Here is a 19,787-nt window from a genome sequence, read left to right as displayed (position 1 = left end):
TTAGAATTTCATCCAGTTAAGCTACATGTTTAAATTATGCATGTATTTCACACATTCTTGTGAATGCCTAATTCGTGAGTAACTTTGAAACACTGAAACTACTTATATCCATACACGTTGCGATTGTGTGTGTGCATGTACATAATGGTTTCTGCTGTGAACGCAATAGCAATTTCTAAGAAACTCAATCGAATTCACGAGTCGAGTGAAAGTTCGATAAATGTTTTCCTTGTAATGATTTTTCCGTCAAGGAGATAAATACGTACATATCGACACTCATCCAAACAGCACACCTGCCCGAGATCAATGCATATTTAAGTTATTACTTACTTGTTTATCTAGAGCAAGAAAGTACATTCATAAATTTGACCCTTTTTGCGAAATCAATTCTGCAATTTTTTATCAGCCATTCGTAATTGTATGGAACCTGAAAAAGGGTGACTTTCTCCACCAGGAACAGGAACTCGAATTCTTTTTCCCATCCGTGTTTGGTCTGTCAGTTTAGTCTGCACGAATATGTAAATTCTAGCCCGAAATATTTATTTATACATAAGTTAACGATTTATTACCTGATACATATGTAAATATTAAGGCCTCGTTAAATTCGATACTGATGTTACCACGGATTGAAAATTGTCTCAAATTTCTGTCTTTGTTTGCTATATTTATTCATCAGCATTGTAAATGATTTTCGCGAAAGGCACATACATACATACGTAAATTATTCAGATTACGCTATAATAATACTAGTAAAGCTCAACCAAATTTCAGTACGTATATATGTACATAGATACATACATGCCCATGAAAATATGTGCATGCCTAAATATATGTACATACATACCTACATATGTGTAAATATATACATATATAAACGCGGTTTTATTCGTCTGTCTAAAAATACTCTTACTTTAGGGGCTCAAGGTTGTCTTTAAGCATTAATTATTAAGGGTGACATGGAGCTTGAGGTAGTATGTATTTAATACTAAATTAGGTACTGTACATATATTCGGTCGAATCGATTCCTATTTTAGAAATATGTATAGGTAAATGTACACGAGAGAAAATCGAAATTTCTGAAAGATGAAATGATTCCTGATGAGAGACAGGATTGAGCATGTTTTTATTTGCAAATATCAAGTGTCCCCATAAAGAAAGTGTCAAGTTTCCCCTTATTTTTTCAACCACTTACAAATTAATTTTGGATATGTAAAAAATAGGCAAAATATGCAAATTTGATAAGCTTTCTAAAACTGAAAGCAGAATTTGATTATCTCTGTTCGTTAAAAAATGACAGCACAAAATTTAGAGGAAGTGGAAAAATTAGTTTGCCACTCGTGCGAAAAAGTGATTTTTTGGGATCGGAAAAAGGCACATGACCACTTTATCCGTCAAGGAATGCATCCGACAAAATTCATCACACACTAGACATATCTAAGGATTGTGAAAATGCAAAATTTAAAATTTGGCCTTATCGACCTGTCCGCCAGGGAACCCAAATACTGACGAGAAACGTGAAATAGTTTTCTGAAAAAATCCCAACAGATCCGTGAGGGTTGCACCCAGACAACCAAAGATTTCAAAAAAACTATCTTCGCAAGATCATAGCCAATAAGTTGGGCTTTAAAACTTACAACATTATAATCGCGCTAAAATACAATGAAGATAAAAAATCAGGGACTAAAACCGTTTGTCGAAAACTTGTTGAAAAAATGTTAAAATTGACTCTCAAAAGTTTCTCGTCGTGGATGATGAAAACCACTGCACCGTTGACCTCGAAGCGTCAATGGTGTAATGTTCTACTCACGTTGAAGTAAAAATGACGTTCGTTCGAATTATAAATTCAAAGCCAAGCAAAATTTCCAATGAAATACATAAAATGGCTGTCGATGGACGAAAATGAGAGCATCTCCAATACATTCGCTTCAACCATGAATATGAACTTTGCACTTTATTTGAAAGAGTGTATCATCAAGAGATTGACCCCATCTATCAAAAACCAACACGTTTTATTTTGATCTGACATGACTACGTGCCACAATGCCAAAATAGTGACAGGGTACCATCGAGTCAAAAAAACTGATTTCGTCAAGAAAAAAGACATCACTCCAAACGTACCTTAATGTCGGTCCATTTAAAGATTTTGGGCACTAATTGCGTAAAAATATACTTAGAAAAAAAGCACACAAAGAAATTTCAAAAAATTTCGACGGGCTACGGAGAAAATCATTATAAAAGTTGATGAAACGAGTGGCAAAGCACTCATTAGAGGTGCTCGACAAAGTCGGCTCTCCACCGACATACAAGATGTATTTTGACCATTGAAGGACAAAAAAACTTCGGTATACTCATCATTAGTATAACATAAAAGTTTCATTAAATTTGACTCACGCATTCATTTTTACTGGTCTAAAACTTTCTGACACTTTCTTTCTGGGGACACTTGATAGACAAGGTGCTAATTTATTTATGAATATTTAATAATCACCAATTTTGCAAGTTAAGTAATCGCTGCAACAAAAACAACAGGGATTTGAGTGATTTAATTTAAATTTAATATAATTATTATTTATTTTAAATCTGATTGATTGGTGTTGACATAATAAATACGTATCACATTCAATTTCACTTATGTAAATATGTAGCTCACAGAATTAGAGGAGTAATTATACTATCCAATATCGGATGTAGCTCAAGCCAGTCGCTCTTTCTCTCTCACTTTCTGAATTTAGAAAATCAGTATCCGCGTACGTATTATCCGCACACGTTCTAAATAATCAATGCATACATAGATATTTTACAAAACTGTCAAGTCTTTTTTCATGTAGCTCCCATTCATGTTTACCATACACGATGTAAAATGTATGCATGTACGTGCAATTACGCGGCAGATAAAACTTTGCAGAATTGTTTAAATGTCTCGCAAAAAGGGAAAATTTTTGTATTGAAAAAAATTCGTAAATTTTCATTAGTTAGCGAACTTACGCCTTTGAAATTCACCATTTTAAGCACTTCGTCATTATGTTGGATCAGTTTTGATATTAGGTTGAATCGTCAATAGAAATCTAAATTCAAAAAATCCTCGCAGCTAATGGAGATTTATGGGCTTTTCTCTTTGCACAATTTGCCATTGTAGTGAGACATTTAAACCAAATTGTACTTGAACACTTGGGACTCTAAATATTAATACTATTACTCTTTAGGACCAAATCACAATACAAATTCCATCAGTAGACTTTCCATATGTATGTACATACATATGTGTGCACCAAACACGATATAAATATAAGTATTAATTATGGCTACATAAGGTTAATGATACTTTTGAAACTCCAGCTTGACACTTGGTGTGACAAAATAAGCTAAAGTGTACATACATACATACGTATTCAGATCACTATAATAATTTACTACTTTGGGTAAGATATCTAGTTTTAAGCATGGATAAGATATTAGATAAGCTTTCATTACATAACTGGATATAAAAATTTGCACATTGAGTGTGCACATGGAAAAAATATTTTTAATGATTTCTGACTTTGTTTATGACTGTTCACTCACTATTTAAATTTAAATGCGTCTCTTGAAATTTTGAGCAGTGCCTGTTTTTGTTCCTGGAGAACTTAATAATTATCATGAATTTAACAAATAAAAAAATAAACAGAAATGACTTAAATTAACAATGGATCTAAGTAAAGCTAGAATATAGGAACAAATTCAGAATCCTTGCGAAATTCTAGGCCCAAATGACGACCGAACATCACCCCGGAAAACTCGGTTGAATTTCTCTTTCTCAAGGCAGGAACAAGCCCGTAAAATCGGCCTCTATTCACCGTGTCCACTTCAAGAATACGGTAAACCTTGTAATCCGTCGAGTCCGAATCTTCGGTACAACTGGAGTGCTCCAGTTTGACATGTCGAACTTCTGTAAATTCAGAAAAAAATTACATAAGTAATTTGACACATCTCACTAGTGTTTTTGTAATCCAGTAAGATGTGTAAACTTTGCAAAATATGTATAGGTTTAATTTCCCTCGTAATCTTTGCAAATATTGTCTAATGAATTTGTCCAGTTTTTACGAAGTTTTCTATCTGCATTTCTATCTCCTATATACGTATGTAAGATATTAAGATATAAGTGAACTCACTCAATCAGGTGTAAGTAAAAAATCGTATATTTTTGCATTTACCCGTAAATTGTGCGAATGTACAATTTTGAAAATTTCCAGTTAGTTTCAAAACTACTTGCAAACTTTGCTAAATTATTTAGAAAGGAATCCGGGGATAAGTTCACGGCAGATTTTTCATCATCCTAAACTTTTGCACACATTTTTACAAAGTTTACTCGATTTCCTGGTTTAAATCTACACTTATTTACCAGGTGAAAATGTGCTCAGATACTCCAGAAAGTCGAGAAAGGATGAGAAAAGCAGGGGAAATGGGGCCAAGACCGTGAGATGCGTCAACCCCGTTAACCCTTCAAACGTGTTGAATACCATAACCAGGAAATTATCCGGGTAGTAAGATGACCTCATCCATTCGCTCACCGTGACACTCAGTTTCTTCAAGGACGGAAACATTGGACCTAAAATAGGTAAATATTAATATGAATAATTTACAAAGGTACAATAATAAACAACCGTTTTTACACAAAATTCAACATATTTTTCAGAATAAGGCTTTCCAAAAGGAAATCGGGTAAAAAATGATAAAACTTGGGCAATAACTAGAACGGGAAACATTGGACCTCAACTCGAAACATTTAGATGAAAAGAAAATTTTAGAAAAACTAATTTTTCGGATTATATTAGTTTAACAAATTTTCTGTACAGAAAAAACACATAAATTTTGCTCAAAATTGCAGCCCCCAATCCCCAAGTGAATGTTTTTACAAGAAATTTGACAATTTTTTTTGGACCCAAATGCTGGTAAAAACCGCTTTCAAATTCGTGAATCAATCAAGCAATAAAACATTATCAAATATTTTCTAACATCGTAACTTACCAATCCTCTCCAACATACTAGAACTTTCGATTCCACACAACCTCAAACTGGTCACATTTCTCCATACATGACCCCTTTTCAAGATCCCATTTATCAGCACGCTTCCCCTCCGATGCGAGATATCCGGAACTTCACACAAATTCAAATGTTTCAACCCCTCCATTTTTTCCAATTCTTTAATCGGACACTTAAATATCCTCATTCCGCCATTCACAAAACTTTTCAATTTCGGTAATCCTCCTCCCGGGAGGTGAAACTTGTCCCGGAATTGATCAAAATTATACACCCTGGAAAAAACTTGGACATCTACGCCCAACTCCAACCGCTCCAAATAAACTCTCACATCCTCCAAAAACTTATTCAGATTGAGCAAACTTGTCAAGTCTAAATTCGAAATTCTGTCAATCATCCAATTTAATTTGAAACTTTTCAATTTTCCTCCTAAAATCTCTCCAGGTATAAAAAAGTAGCCATCCCGTATTTCTAGTTCTTCCAAATTTGGCGCGGCTGCTATCACGTTGCGTAGAAATTTTTGCTCATCCGCGCCGCACGCAGAATTATAGTTGACTTTTGTCGCGACGATGTATCGAATCTTGACGAGTTTCGGTTGCGCCGGAATTTTCACGGGAACGCGAGACCCGTCGATTCCTACAAAGTTATTGGAAGTTTGCACCTTCCAATCGTCCACGGTTATGGACAATTCTCTCAAATTTGGGAGGTCACACGTGACAAATAAGGTGTGTAGGAGTGACCCCATATTGACCCCGCCGAGAACAGATAAGGATTGAATTGAGTGACTAAAATATTTTAAAAAGTGTTCAATATCTTGCAGTAAACTTGCTACTGCTGCTGGACCACTGGTTTCGTTGGCCGGAAGGGTGACATGGATTGATCTGGCTAATTTATGGTACAGACTGGAATATGACAACGCCGTTGAGACGAACGGTCCCTGGCGCCATGGACCGTGACCAACTCTGATGAGAGGGTTGAGATTAAGCCGGATTTCCGGTATGCGCAAGGAGAGGACAACTTCATCCCATAATTTGGCGACGAGGCGTAATTTTCTCAAGTCTTTGGAATTTCCAGGAAATCTTGATATGATTTTATCCAAGATCTGTAAATGTTATGTAGAAATTAGATTTTTTGATAGATATTTTCTTATTCGATTAAGTATGTACGTGTGTAAAAATATAATGTAAAAATTTGTGTACAATTATTTAATAATTAATAGTTACGGTTACTTGGAAATTGTACAATTTCTGTAAATTACGATTAGAAATTCCGATTTTCGTACACTATAAAAATACGAATTGTCATTGGCTCGAAAATTGTGTTGTATAAACAAATATTTGATTTTTTTAAACAACGCCGTAAAAAATGTGAAACACTTGATAAGCTTTTTATTAAAAACGTTAGTTTCGATTCTATTACCAGCGTGTTTGATAGCGCCTCCTCCATTAAGCTGATGGTCGTTTTGTCGCAGAAAATTTCTAAGTGCTAAGTACTAGAAATTATTATATTTTTTATATAAAAAAACTTTGTTTTGCATTGCATGAACGTGTAAATATTACAACTGAGCGACTTTAAAAAGATGTCTGTTTCAAGTTAATAATTTTATGAACGTTAGATTTTACTAATTTATTTTGTTAAGTTCACAATAAATCCAGCTGGAGTTTTGTTTCCCAAGTTTGATTCAAGTTGTCCGAATGAAAAGAGCCGAAGCCGACTATTACAAAATAAACATATATATAAAACCATGTGAATGAAGTGAATGAACTCTTTCCCAACAGAACAGCATGTCGAGGTGCACATGGAAATACGTATTCGTTTTGGGGTACACACGCCAAAACTCGAAACGTAAGCCTCTAAATACGTCGCGTCCTCGGCTACTTGAATTTTTTGGTTGCAATTTCATAATCGTCTAAAAAATGATATTGTAAATACATTTAAAACAATTGACAAGTGACGACTGACTGTGTACCACAATATAATAAAATATAGCTTGAAAAAGTAAAAAGTTCTAAGGTGAGGAAGTGCTATTAAAAGTATTAAACAAGCTCCCTCCGCACAATGTCCTGGGAGACTGAAAATCCGGCCAAAATTATTTTAAGGTCCAAAATCCTCCCATGGGGGTCGGAGAACATAAAAATATGGTTCATTTTGATTTTCGAAAGTGGGTGTGGTCAGGAGGGGGGTTTTTATGGGATTTTCAAAAAGTCGCAAATCGCCCCTAAAACCACACCCACTTTGTTCAGAATTTAACGCTGATTAAAATGAGGTATCATACATGCCCCTAGCTCTTACCATTGTCTCGCAAAAAAAATAAAATGTAGAGGAAGATCGGTGTTTTTGTCAAAAATCGTCAAAATGGCCAAGTTTGAAGGGCTCTCAAATCCTTGAAACTGAATTTGCGCAGGAAATCATTTCGGAATTTTGAAGTACACCCATAGGACTAACTTAGGTCACCGCCTCGGTCGGATCTGAGACGGAGGTTTTTTGCAAATTGAGCTCAAAGTTGACGAAAAAAAAAACATCGCGAAAAAGGTGGATGGGAAGGGACTTTTGAAGGGCTACTAAATCCTTAAGGATAAACATTATCACCAACTGACCTATGCATCCTAAGCTACGGTCATACTATTATGTAACAGCGTAACCTTTGCTCCATTATAAGCAATAGTGTTCCTATAAACGCGGGTCCAACTTGGCTTTCCTGAGGGCTGCAAAAATTCCTGAAATTGGCCAAGTTTAAAGGGCTCCCAAATCCTTGAAACTGAATTTGCGCAGGAAATTATTTCTGCATTTTGAAGTACTATCATAGGACTAACTTAGGTCATGACCTTGGTCAGATCTGAGACGGAGGTTTTTGGCAAATTGAGGTCAAAGTTGATGAAAATAGCGTCGAAACGACATCGTCGGGATTTTTTGTTTTTTGTGATTTTTGGGGGAAAAATTTTTTATTCTTGATTTGCACGAATCATGACCTCTAGGTCACGAAAAACAGGTTTTTGGGGCAAGTGGAGATTTGTCTCACTTTGCCCCAAAAATCTCACCTATATTACAAATATTTTTCTTGGTTAAACATTTTTTTAGGAGTCTTTGATTTTTGCTCCTAACAATGGAGACGCAAACCATGTTCAGCCCAGATTATTTTTTGACCATATTAGTTTGAAAGAGCAAGTCTTTAGAAACAACATTTGGTCCGGCACTTGCGCAGATGCGCCAAATTCAGCACGTTATGGGCGCCGCAAGTTCGCAAAAACGCACGATTTTTCGGGCAATGGCGAGCTCAACTTCGTGCGTTTTTGCGAACTAGCGGCGCCCATAACGTGCTGAATTTGGCGCATCTGCGCAAGTGCCGAACCAAACGTTGTTTGTAAAGACTTGCTCTTTCAAACTAGTAAGGTCAAAAAATTATCCGGGCTGAACATGGTTTGCGCCTCCATTGTAAGTAATAAATTTTATTGCTCAGAGCTCAAATGAAAATTTGTCCACATTAATTTCCAGCCAAAATTTTCAGTTTCCAGAATTGCATACATATGTATTTACTATGTACTATTTATCTCCACCTGCAATATTATTGTTGCTCAATTATATAATGCAAGTACAATTTTATTTTTAACTCTCCCATGGTGACGTTACACATGGAAACAAAGGCTTAAAGGATCACCGGTGGATTTGCGTAATTGTTGCACAATTCAAGCTCCACTGACACAAAATATTGAAAACTTTCCTACTGAGGGATCAGGGTGATCAATCAGTTCGAACGGAAAAATAGGATTATGTAAATACGCTATTTATTACATAAAATAAACCGTCGCAAACGCGCATACGGAAGTAGCTTCAGACTACTTCACTCCAAGCACTCCCACGACATCGCGGGAACACTTGATTTTACTGTATTTCATCTATACATTCAATTTTTTCAAAAATCTCATTTTGCCCCGACCACACCCCCTAGTGATAAGGGGGTGTGGCACAACTCGGGAGCACTTTATTCTACTGTATTTCATCTATGCATTCAATTTTTTCAAAAATCTCATTTTGCCCCGACCACACCCCCTGGCGCCCGGGGGTGTGGCACAACGGGGGAACTCAAAATTTCACTCCATTTCATCCATAGATTCAATTGCACTAAAAATCTCATTTTGCCCCGACCACACCCCCTGGCGACCGTGGGTGTGGTCCGGTTGCACCCAAAAGTTGATAGGATCCTCCCCCTGGGGTATTATGTATGATGGCGAAAACCGATTTCGATTATCTTTATCCGTTCTCCCGTTATCCTGCTGACAGACAGACGGACAGACAGACAGACAGACAGACAGACAGACAGACAGACAGACAAAGTCTTCACATAAAGTAGCTGAAGCTACTTAATAAATTTCATGATAAAGATGACATTCTAAAATTAAGTGATAAAAGCTACATACTTAATCCCACTGCTTTCGTCCACTCCACAGGTCGCGTTACCTTTAAACTGGGGATGCGATCCTACCATAAAAAGCGGTCAGTGGGCTTTTGGCAGGAGAACAAGACTCAGAAATTTTGCAATTTTTATTTAAAATGGGAATAAATGCAGGTCTCGTTATTGCGAGTTGTGTAATTATAGGACTTGCCAAAGCTTCATCCCCTGATACCCGAGAAGTTCAATACTTCATCGTCAATGCGTAGTAAGTATCTGTACATATTTAGGGATGCAAGTTTTTTTTTTACAAAATAACATTTTGCAGTTTTGCAAACTATTTTTTGCAACAGGAAAATAAAATACGCAATTTAATTTATAGCAATTTACCAAGGAAGGACCCCTTTGACGCGAGTGACCCTTTCTTGCTTATTAAGAATGGCTCAGGTCACACCGTTTATCGGACAGATTGGCAACTCAACAGGGTAAACGCCACCTTCGACCCTGTCTACTTTAACGTGCTGCCCAACGAGGTTAGTAATCATTTTTTAATAGAAGGAACGCTTATAAAATACGTAACGAAAATTTCGTAATTTTTTTACCCCTCCGTTCCCACTCGTTACATCTACTTTTTTTAACATGTGGCGCAAGTTGGTCGGTAACGCTTCAGCCTGACCCATTCCTCCCCCGTACTTTATGCACGTTCCCGAATTGTATTTCGCGGTCGCATTTTTTTAATTATTAAAAAAACATTATTAAATATGTAGGTGTATCATATCGATGTCCGAGATTACGATGCACTCACTGCGGACGAGACTTGCGGTAGTGTACACGTACGGGGAAACAACTTGGTGGGAGGTAATCACCCATTAAGAAATCCGATGGGTGGGTGGGTCGTTTTTCGGTGGATAATAGTTCCCACCCAGCCTCCCACGACTACAACGGTGGGGACAACTACTACTCGAACCACGACGACGGAGCAAACCACAACTACTACGACGACACCAAGAACGAGCACGACAAGGGAGCCGGACTGCGTTCGATGTACCGCGCCAAGGTTTGAACTTGCCGTTGGGTTTCTGGCACTTGCGGGAATTTTGAATGCTAAGTTTTCCTTGTGATGAGCAACATAGTTTCATGAAGTCAAGCTAAATTTAAACTGCCATTCAATGCGTAGAGTTAAGTGAGGATTTATTTAATCTATTTATTTAATCTATTTATGGGTATATTAGAGAAAATACATTTGATATTTCAATACCAATTTTTTAAAATACGCATAAATATTAGTTTGGCAAAAAGCTCAAAAGGTTTCGATGCACATAGATACATAACGCATTCGGGGCATAAAGTATATGCAATTTGTACATTATATGCAAATGCATTAAGATAACCACATTACTGACATAATAAGTGCCAATAAATTCGCAAATATGTACATACATATGTCAAATGTATGTAGTAAGTTGCGACGTAATCTAATTTATGACTCCTGTGTAATCAATTTTTTTTTCAAATACTAATCGTACGTACATAATTGATCCATAATCATACGATGCTATATGCTAATTTTATTTAATACAAACCTAATTTCATTTTATTCAACACATTCCAAGTCATGTCATAAATATGCGATTTACAAGAAAATAAATTATTTCATAAAATTCATGCAATCCGTATGATACGTCAAAAATATATCAATTTATTTCTCTCTGTTTAGCCACCTGCCAATTTTACAACTTTATTATCACCACAAACATAATTCCGGACCTTTCAGTTATCTAATTACGACAACAAATGATGTTATCCGGTTGGGTTGGGCAGGCCCACTGGCCATCGACCTTATCCGTCTGACGATCCGCCGGACACGATCCACTATTTCGGTCGTAACAATAGCCAACTCGACTGCACGCTAAAAATCAAAATGGAAAATTTTTTGCAAAATAAATTCGCCAATTCTAAATAAAATTTCAATACACTTTTTGCCTACGGGCTTCATTTTTCACACAACAAACTACATATATTGCTAGCTTGTGATGGACATGCATCTTGACCATTAACTTTCTCTTTAGAGGAGCCACTACATTGTTGAGTGTGTCACGATTGTAGCACGAACCGACGTCCGAGCACGTTAATTTTTAGTTCATGAAAATAAATGCAATTTTGCAAAATGATGCAAATTCTTACGTTGCTCATTTTTAACTCCTCCCCCACTAGACGTGTCGCAACAAATGATATTAGCCGACTGGGTGGGACAGCCCCATTGTCCATTAACTTTCTCCTTCGGTGTTCCCGAACAGGTTTCCGTATTCTTATTGAAACAATGGCCGACAGAGGAGCAGGCTGAAAATTTTTAAATAGGCATTTTGTGACAGAAGTGTTTTTTTCTTAAGTTTCTCATAATGCAATCACTTTTACCCTTTCAGGAATTTTCAAATAAAAAAAATTTTCAAAAATATGTAGTAATTGTGAGATCACACATTTGCCGGAAATTGAGAGTTTCAGTGTAAGGAACTTTTAAATTTTTGGCAGGATGTCGAAAAAAATAAACAATTCATGCAGTCCTTACAAACATTATAAAACCCGCAAGTTACACAATTTTACAAATATTTTCGAGGAAATTTATTTATCTAGTTTGCAAAATTTATGTAACTGATTTTCTTAACTCTTGCAAGTCCCTCAAATTTCCAAAGCTTTACGTACATTAAATATTCTCAAGTTAATTAATACACCACTAATAAAATAGTGACTCTTACTTACGTTGCTCATTTTTCGTGCCACCCCCACCTCCACCTCCACCAGCTTTGCACCCAATCTGATTCATCAGCCCTCTCGCGTTCCCCTCATTTTGGTCATACCTGTCCGGATAGGCTGACCGTTGCACGCATTGGGCCAGTTGACCTGCCGTCGGCCCGCAAATATCGCGAGTTTGGCAAACCTCAAAAAATTTATTGGATGCATATTCCACATTCATGCACTGTTCCCTGGTCCCCCAACCTTGGGAAGGACGCTGTTGGAAAACTCCGACGGAATCACGGTCTCCATAATTCAAATTTCGACACCCCGACTCCACAATGGCCGTCTCAAATGCGGCCAGCATTACCCGAGCGGTTACGCCGCGCCTATTTCCCACGGCGCAGATGGTCCTCGCCACGTTCAAGTCGTAGGCGGCGTGCGCCACGGAGAAGGTCAGGAGAACGAAGGGGAAAATTGAATTGCGAATCATTTTGTTGCAAAAATTGAACCATTACACGGAATTTTTACTCTTTTATATGGTTTTCATTTCAAGGTCGTAATGATTACATGCATGTTTCGATTAGGTCCGGATCCGCTTTAATTTGTGGTTTGGTTAGGGTGAAACTATATGTGTGCATCTTGACGGGTGAAATGGCAACATAATTCTCATAAATCGTTTGCATGTATTTCTAGATACAAGTATGTACGTGCCATAGGATAATAAAATAACTTATTGTCAAAGGATATGTATGCAAATGTTGTGTTGGTTTTTGTGTACCCAGCTACCTAGGTCAATATGGGTAATTTATTGATATCTGGAACTTCTGTGCAAAATATTTGCCAGATTGTATTAGTGATATTATTAATAGATTAATGAATGTGGATATACATATCTTGTACAAATGGAATTTTTATATACATGAATTTGCATCCGTAAATATTTAGATATATGTACATAGAATCTATGTGTCTATGTCATAGATACATGTGTGCCGTTACTGAAGTTGAATTTCTTTAGTTTCATAACATGTAATGGATGAAAGTTTTACAATATGCATATCGCCATGGTTACCAATTATAAAAGAAAGTTCACAATAAACTAATGTCAAGTTCACTACGGGGATAAAATTCAGAGAACCTGTTTTTTTTGAATTTTTGAATGCCTTATGCATTAAGTTATAAATACACTTAAAAAGTCTTAAGAAGGTTTTAGGAAGGAAATCCCTGCCATTTTGACGTCAACTCGGTCTCATTCCGACCCGATTTTACCACTGGATATCTACCAATGTACATACATACAGTTTCGTAGCAGCCACTAATGCAATTTAAATAAATATATATATATCTATATGGATGTACATTGTCCATAGTTAGCTTTAATAAAGTTGATGCAATTCATATAATTATCTTTCCAATTTATCTACGACCAGCTGGAAATACACCCTCAGTTTTTTCTCAGAGCCTAATTTATATATATCTGTATAGCGTACATACATATGTATATATTTATATCGTCCACGTTGAGGTGTATTTTACAATTACTTGCGCAAATTCCCCACGTTCTAATCTCTCATAATCAATCCAAACTTTGTATTTAATGAGCCAATAATTGAAACATAGAATACAATGTAGCAATTGAATTTCGATTGCAACTATTCACACGAACGCGCTACTAGAAAAGTTTCGTTTACGAAACTTTTGCAGATATTTCTGCAAAACAATAGATACATATGCTTGTGTATGTATGTACATAGGTATGTACATAGGTATGTATTTCTACATATGAATTGTGATATTTCCCTCATAAATAACCAATACGTATCTCTGATCTGTCTATAAATATGCGGAGTTATTTTATTACTAACATAATTAATCATATGTATTATGCTCTGGTTTGTTTAAGAAAGATGAGAAACTTTTACGTATACATTAACATGTTGTATTTGCATAGCGTGTGGGAAGAGAAATACAATTTACCTACAAGATTTCTTCTTATGTGACTTCCAGGTAGGATGTAAAAATACACTTCATACCTAGGTACACAGCAGGTTTAAATATGTACGCATAAGTATATGTACATGTAACTATGTAATTGGGTTTACATGCACAACTTATCGACTTACATTAATCGGATGACAAGCTTGATAAAATTTTTTCATGTCAGGCATTACCTGGGAAGTACTTGTTGATGCATGTGTTTACTCTATATTGTAAATACAATGTATGCATATGTATATGTACATGTAGTAAATATAATATGTACATATTTGCATGCATACATTTACTGCTTCCTGAAAAATGATCATTGTTGCCTTATAATGAGATGTACATATAATGAGATGCATCTACTTCTGCATATGAATTGAGCTTCACTACACAACTGATCATTCCCCCCTGTACCAAAGTACGAAGATCCAATTATTTGTGTGCTACAGCTTTGCATACGCAAATAAAATAAAAATTACGAAATGGCAGTAACAATAAGTAGCGGTTTCAAACATTTCGCCAAAGGTGAGATCGTTCTTAACGGTATCGATCTGAATGTTGGCATTGGGAAAATGTAAGTATTTACATAAACCAACTAAAAAATTAATGGGATCCTTAAGAAATACAATTTATTGTCAAATTATGACTATATACAGTTATGGATTGTTGGGTGCCAGTGGATGTGGGCAAGTGTCACCTATTTTCTTTACGCATTGTTAGGTTTAAGATTTAATCATAATTTTGGAACTTTCTATAATCTTCCCATTAGAAAAACGACCCTACTCAAATGCATTGTTGGCTTGCATAAGCTCGATTTTGGCAGCGTTACCGTATTTCAACAAATGAATCCTGGTAATCTTGGTCGCCTTTGTGGGTACATGCCTCAGGCAAGTTAAAAATTTTTGTTCATAGAGTGTGAATTTTTGTTCATAATCATCGTTTAAAGTCTGTCTAATTCCAGGACGCAGCTCTTTTGGGTACATTAACGATTGCAGAAACGCTGAAATATTTTGGAATAATCTACACCATGAGGACACACGATATCAAGGAAAGGATCGAATTTCTAAGCAATTTTCTGGATTTGCCTCAAATAAATAAAGTAGTTCAAGATCTTAGGTGCGAAAATTATCTGCTGAATACACAATAATTAGTTTGTTCTGCACGAATCCGAGTCCGAAAATTCGTCGATACTCGAAACCGAATCTGAATCGGGCATTTTAGGATTCGCCTCCTAATTCCGGATTCAGGAGGAGCACTAGTAATAAATAATATATGTGAATGATTTAATAATTTTTGTCATTTTACCATAAGTGGGGGGCAAAAAAGGAGGGTGTCCTTGGCGGCGGCGATGATACACAATCCCAAACTGCTCGTGTTAGATGAGCCCTGCGTTGGATTGGATCCGGTTTTAAGACAGAGGTAACTGTTCGAACTCATGAATCACACAAGTTTCATACATAAACAAATAATAAATAAAAATTCTCACAGGATTTGGAAATACCTGCATGAAATTTGTCGTGATCAGGGGACAAGCATAATAATTTCCACGCATTACATCGAAGAGACAAAATTTTGCGAGAAGGTTGGCGAATTTGCAGACATAAGAAGTAAAGTCCATTTTACATATGAATTCTTCTAATTACAGGTGGGTTTTATGCGGGGTGGTCGTCTTCTTGCCGAGGACTCGCCAAAGTCCCTGCTCTCGACGCACGAAGCCGCAACAATGGAGAAACTGGTTTTCAAGTTGTGCCAACATGATCAAAAAGAATCGAATTACCCCAAATTTAAATGTCTTAATCAATACGGCCTTCAGGAAATCGTCGTTTTACCACCCAAATCCCCTGCACCTCGAAAATCTCTCAATACAAATGTGTACAATGGATCAAAAATTTACGCCCTCATGTTTAAATGGTTCCACCGACACCGTAGAGATTTAAGGTCCAATTACAATTAAATGTTATTTTTAATGTGTTTAAGTTTCCTCACATGTCAATTTATTTTTGTGATGAACAGGTTTCACATGTTCCAGCTTCTTCTTCCAGTCATGTGCATGTTCACCTTGCAAAATGTGCTTGGTCCGGTACCAAACCGTGTAAAGCTGAGTTTTGTGCATAATTCTAATCTGAGTTACACTGACGTCCTGAAAACGTACTGCAGGTCAAATTTTCCTAACAGTTTGTCCCAAGAATGTTTCGCGAATGTGGGAATTTGCAATTTCATTGACACATTTGTAAAGAATGAATTCATTTGGGTAATATTTTAGGAGAAAATGCATTAAATATTTCCTGGCAAGTAATACTCTTAATTATTGTGAAGGTTCCTGCCAATTCGTACGAGGAAGGACTTGACCAAATCAAACAGGGCAAAACCGCAGGACTCATCGAGTTTCCGCAAAATTATGCCATGCATTTAAAAAATCGAATGGCCTTTCGAAATTTTGCGGATAATGAGACAATTCTTGGCTCTACGATATCAGTTCGATTAGACGAAGCCGGTATATACATATATAAAATATAATGCATATTTTGTATTAATGTGAATTTATCAGTAACACATACTTCATAATTTCATTCTAATTTTAAATTTTAGACCGGATGTTGGCCTTTTGGATGAGAAGGACTATTTTTGACCGGTATCTGGTTTACATGGGAAATATCCTAGCATCCTGTTCCCTTCCTAGTGACATTACCAGACCACCGATTCATGTGTGTACAGAAATTCACTAATTCCATCACAATACTTTAATAATCCAGATGTATTTCAGTTCAATGCCATCTACGGGTCCAACGAAACGTTTGAGTATATCGCCTTCATACGACCTGCATATGCAATTGTGTACGTTGCTTTATGCAATTTTAAGTAATTTATTGGCTGACTAAATTTTTCTAAACATGTAAATATGTATGTCGTCCAGGGTAATGTTTACGGTGGTGCTGGCAATCCCAGTTATAATGGCGGAGGATAAAATGGCAGGACTCGTGGATAGAGACCACGTCTCCGGTGTATACTTATGGCATCAACTAACTGCTACTTTTGCCACCCAAAGTTTAATTATCTTAGTCCAGATTGGAATAGTTTTGGAAATATTGCATGGCTTTTACGGAATGGTCATTAATGGGTCGTGGGTCACAGTCGTGGCGTTGATGTACGCAACAGCTTTTACGGGAATGTCAATTGGTAAGAATAATCTGAAATTATTGTTGCGTGTGATTGTGTGTCATTTGCATAAATTTCACTACGAGATTTTTAGGCTATACGGGCTCTATGAAATCTATGTCACTCGATAAGCCGCCGAAATATGCAAATGAGGTGATATTGACGGAATAATTCTACCGTACGTTCATACACTCTGTATGATGTATGTACATATTGATAAATAAGTAAGTATATACTAAAAAAAACTTGAGTTAGATTGTCACCCACATTTGCATATTTTGACGTGGAGTTCATCTAACATTGAAGACTAGTATCGTCTAAAATGGACGATAATGAAGTTTATGCAAATAAGATGAGATGCTATATTTAATAAGAGTGTCGAAGCTCTTTTGTTATTTTTTAATGGTAAACTAATTTACAATTTACTTTGTTTTTTAGCTTTTCTTGTGGGTGCACTTTGTGACGGGCTTATGGCAAACATCTTAATCATTCTTAGCATAATAACGTCCATGATATTTACAACGGGTACAAATGTAGATAAGTATTTGCCTTTATTCAAGCAAGATCACTTACGGAATGTGTATATTAATGCTTTTGAGTGTTGCAGGAATTTACTTCCCTTTGACAATGATGACGTGGTGGTTTCGTCAAGTGGCCAACTTCATCCCGATGACACTTCTGGTCGACGCGATGCGTTCAATTTGTTCGAGAGGATCAGGAATAACAACCACAACCGTAGTGCTAGGCTTTTTATCAGCGGGTGGTTGGATTTCGGTTTCACTGATCATTACAATTTGGGCAGGAAGGTGGAGACAAAAATAAAATAGGAGCCTATATTTTTGATAATTGTACATAGGTATTTAGAAATGATTCCAGGGAAATTCATAGCAGACGATTCATAGCCATATAGCTCGTAGCATACAATTCATAGCACGTACATACCATAGTCGTTATAACTGATAGTAGTATCCATACATAGTGCATCTTTTCGTAGCACGTACAATACATATTCATATCGCTGCGTAGCAATACATAGCGAGAAACTAAGTTCAAAATTTTTTCAGCTGACCAAAAAAAATTATTCATAGCCTGAGTCAGTAGCTGTGAACTCGCTTTGTCTAACACCAAGATCACCTTCGTTAAACTCATCTTATCGACTTGAAATTTTGCATTCAGCCAAAAAATGAGTTAAAAGTAAGCTCAAGTTCGAAAGAAGGCTGAATAAAAAAATATTTAGAATGATAGGGTTTAAGGGTCAAGGCTTTGATGTCGCATATTCGAAACATAGCTCACAATAAATTGATCCCTCACTGCATGGTCCATCTTTGGACTATCTTTTCAGTAGCCCTAAGATATAAAGTCTTACAATGAAGTCAATTCTGTAACTGGTTGAACTCTATTGGGTGATTCATACCGATTTTTCAATTAATCCAATCGAACTGCTTTATATTTTGTACACGGTTTGCAATAGTCTCATAATTGCATAACATCTAGAATAGAATTTATTGAAAAATTTCGACATCGACATTGGTTGTACATAATTTGTATGTAAGATTTGGGATTCAAAACTTACAAAATATTATTATATTGAAGATAGGGATTTGTAATTTTGGCCGACAAAAACACTATGAATTGTATTACTATGAATCGTATTAAGCTATCAGAATAATAGCTACGAAAAAAATGTGCTACGAATTGTAGCATGCTATGAATTGTATTTTTGCTATGAATTGTACCTGCTACGAATTTCATGCTATGAACCGTCTGGCACCCTTTAGAAATAGCTTACACATACATGAAATAAAGGTATTTGTCGAACCAATTGACAATGGGAGTATTCATTACAAGTTCGCATGACCGCATCGCAACATCACTTTTTAAAATATTTTGCGACCTAAATATCTACTAGCCCTGGAAATGGGCAAGTTCGCAAATTAATTTCCAGGTTAAAATGTTTTGCGAACTTTGCTAACGATACGAATTCGAAATGAATACCCATGATCGGTATGTGTAATTACATATGTATAAACGATTAAACACAATTTTGAAACTGATCAAGTGATTAGTTGATGATCCATCATTGTGACATTTTAAATCTTTAGATATGTACATAAATATTCATCTCGTGAGAAATTTGCTCCCAGCAGAAATGATTTTGCCAACAGTTTTATGGGACAAGATACTCACACCCTGTACCTCATTGATGTATTTATTTGATTCAGATTCGAGTTACGGTAATCTCATATCTGTGGATCCTCAAATATTTGTTTAATCCGACTGACATGCATTTGGGAAGGATTTAATTGATTTATTGCTTTATGCACCTCTATTTTTTGTGGTGGACCTCAATTTTTGTATTGTGAGACCTATTTTAATATTAGGAATTTAGAATTGTAATACTTGATAATTGATTGGAACATTCCATAACAATCAGTATGAAATCATCAATGCAACCGCTGACATTTATTCATAATCCTTTTTTATTTCAGAATTGCAATACAAATTTCGG

General features: G+C 36.2%; 4 protein-coding genes and 1 long non-coding RNA gene across 6 annotated transcripts; 3 read left to right on the top strand and 2 right to left on the bottom strand.

The window, feature by feature from the left end:
- Positions 1-2,541: 2,541 nt before the first annotated feature.
- LOC110846461 lies at positions 2,542-6,827 on the bottom strand. The gene is made up of 4 exons (XM_022093265.2): positions 6,436-6,827; positions 5,005-6,118; positions 4,379-4,585; positions 2,542-3,925 (listed from the first exon to the last, which is right to left on the bottom strand). The coding sequence occupies exons 1-4, from the start codon at positions 6,460-6,462 to the stop codon at positions 3,699-3,701; spliced, it is 1,575 nt and encodes a 524-aa protein (XP_021948957.1). The 5' UTR covers positions 6,463-6,827; the 3' UTR covers positions 2,542-3,698.
- A 2,644-nt stretch (positions 6,828-9,471) lies between these two features.
- LOC110854693 lies at positions 9,472-11,079 on the top strand. Its single transcript, XM_022103163.2, has 3 exons — positions 9,472-9,671; positions 9,786-9,936; positions 10,171-11,079. Exons 1-3 carry the CDS (start codon positions 9,565-9,567, stop codon positions 10,522-10,524), a joined length of 612 nt encoding a protein of 203 aa, XP_021958855.1. The 5' UTR covers positions 9,472-9,564; the 3' UTR covers positions 10,525-11,079.
- Positions 11,071-12,638, bottom strand: LOC110854683. Its single transcript, XM_022103152.2, has 3 exons — positions 12,161-12,638; positions 11,588-11,743; positions 11,071-11,312 (listed from the first exon to the last, which is right to left on the bottom strand). The coding sequence occupies exons 1-3, from the start codon at positions 12,624-12,626 to the stop codon at positions 11,182-11,184; spliced, it is 753 nt and encodes a 250-aa protein (XP_021958844.1). The 5' UTR covers positions 12,627-12,638; the 3' UTR covers positions 11,071-11,181.
- Positions 12,639-14,508: 1,870 nt separating this feature from the next.
- On the top strand, positions 14,509-14,808 carry LOC118434747. The gene is made up of 2 exons (XR_004834225.1): positions 14,509-14,696; positions 14,779-14,808. It is a non-coding gene; the product is annotated as an uncharacterized LOC118434747 (long non-coding RNA).
- A 280-nt stretch (positions 14,809-15,088) lies between these two features.
- On the top strand, positions 15,089-19,104 carry LOC110846380 (ABC transporter G family member 20). 2 transcript variants are annotated; one of them, XM_035846474.1, is made up of 11 exons: positions 15,089-15,238; positions 15,434-15,541; positions 15,611-15,704; positions 15,768-16,060; positions 16,136-16,373; positions 16,439-16,616; positions 16,712-16,827; positions 16,887-16,957; positions 17,037-17,299; positions 17,717-17,803; positions 17,886-19,104. In XM_035846474.1, exons 1-11 carry the CDS (start codon positions 15,150-15,152, stop codon positions 18,098-18,100), a joined length of 1,752 nt encoding a protein of 583 aa, XP_035702367.1. In that variant the 5' UTR covers positions 15,089-15,149; the 3' UTR covers positions 18,101-19,104. The 2 variants fall into 2 exon arrangements, with proteins under 2 accessions (XP_035702367.1, XP_035702368.1); XM_035846475.1 differs by having other exon boundaries at positions 17,717-17,811; positions 17,886-18,051.
- The last annotated feature ends 683 nt before the right edge of the window (positions 19,105-19,787 follow it).

The sequence above is a fragment of the Folsomia candida genome, unplaced genomic scaffold, assembly GCF_002217175.1.
Source record: "Folsomia candida strain VU population unplaced genomic scaffold, ASM221717v1 Fcan01_Sc001, whole genome shotgun sequence".
Lineage (NCBI taxonomy): Eukaryota > Metazoa > Arthropoda > Collembola > Entomobryomorpha > Isotomidae > Folsomia > Folsomia candida.
The sequence above is the reverse complement of the archived record's forward strand: the minus strand, read 5'-3'. Positions and strand labels throughout refer to the sequence as shown.

Bases quoted from the DNA above. Each gene is read 5' to 3' on its own strand.
- LOC110846461 (XM_022093265.2), bottom strand. From the start codon at position 6,462: ATGGAGGAGGCGCTATCAAACACGCTG. The intron at 6,119-6,435 runs GTAATAGAATCG...TAACATTTACAG, and splicing joins AGGCGCTATCAAACACGCTG to ATCTTGGATAAAATCATATC. The intron at 4,586-5,004 runs GTAAGTTACGAT...TACCTATTTTAG, and splicing joins TAGTATGTTGGAGAGGATTG to GTCCAATGTTTCCGTCCTTG.
- LOC110854693 (XM_022103163.2), top strand. From the start codon at position 9,565: ATGGGAATAAATGCAGGTCTCGTTATTGCGAGTTGTGTAATTATAGGA. The intron at 9,672-9,785 runs GTAAGTATCTGT...TTTAATTTATAG, and splicing joins TACTTCATCGTCAATGCGTA to CAATTTACCAAGGAAGGACC. The intron at 9,937-10,170 runs GTTAGTAATCAT...TTAAATATGTAG, and splicing joins TTAACGTGCTGCCCAACGAG to GTGTATCATATCGATGTCCG.
- LOC110854683 (XM_022103152.2), bottom strand. From the start codon at position 12,626: ATGATTCGCAATTCAATTTTCCCCTTCGTTCTCCTGACCTTCTCCGTG. The intron at 11,744-12,160 runs GTAAGTAAGAGT...AAAAATTTTCAG, and splicing joins TGGCACGAAAAATGAGCAAC to CCTGCTCCTCTGTCGGCCAT. The intron at 11,313-11,587 runs GTAAGAATTTGC...TTTGATTTTTAG, and splicing joins AGGAGTTAAAAATGAGCAAC to CGTGCAGTCGAGTTGGCTAT.
- LOC110846380 (XM_035846474.1), top strand. From the start codon at position 15,150: ATGAGGACACACGATATCAAGGAAAGGATCGAATTTCTAAGCAATTTT. The intron at 15,239-15,433 runs GTGCGAAAATTA...TTTTACCATAAG, and splicing joins AAAGTAGTTCAAGATCTTAG to TGGGGGGCAAAAAAGGAGGG. The intron at 16,828-16,886 runs GTGTGTACAGAA...GATGTATTTCAG, and splicing joins TTACCAGACCACCGATTCAT to TTCAATGCCATCTACGGGTC.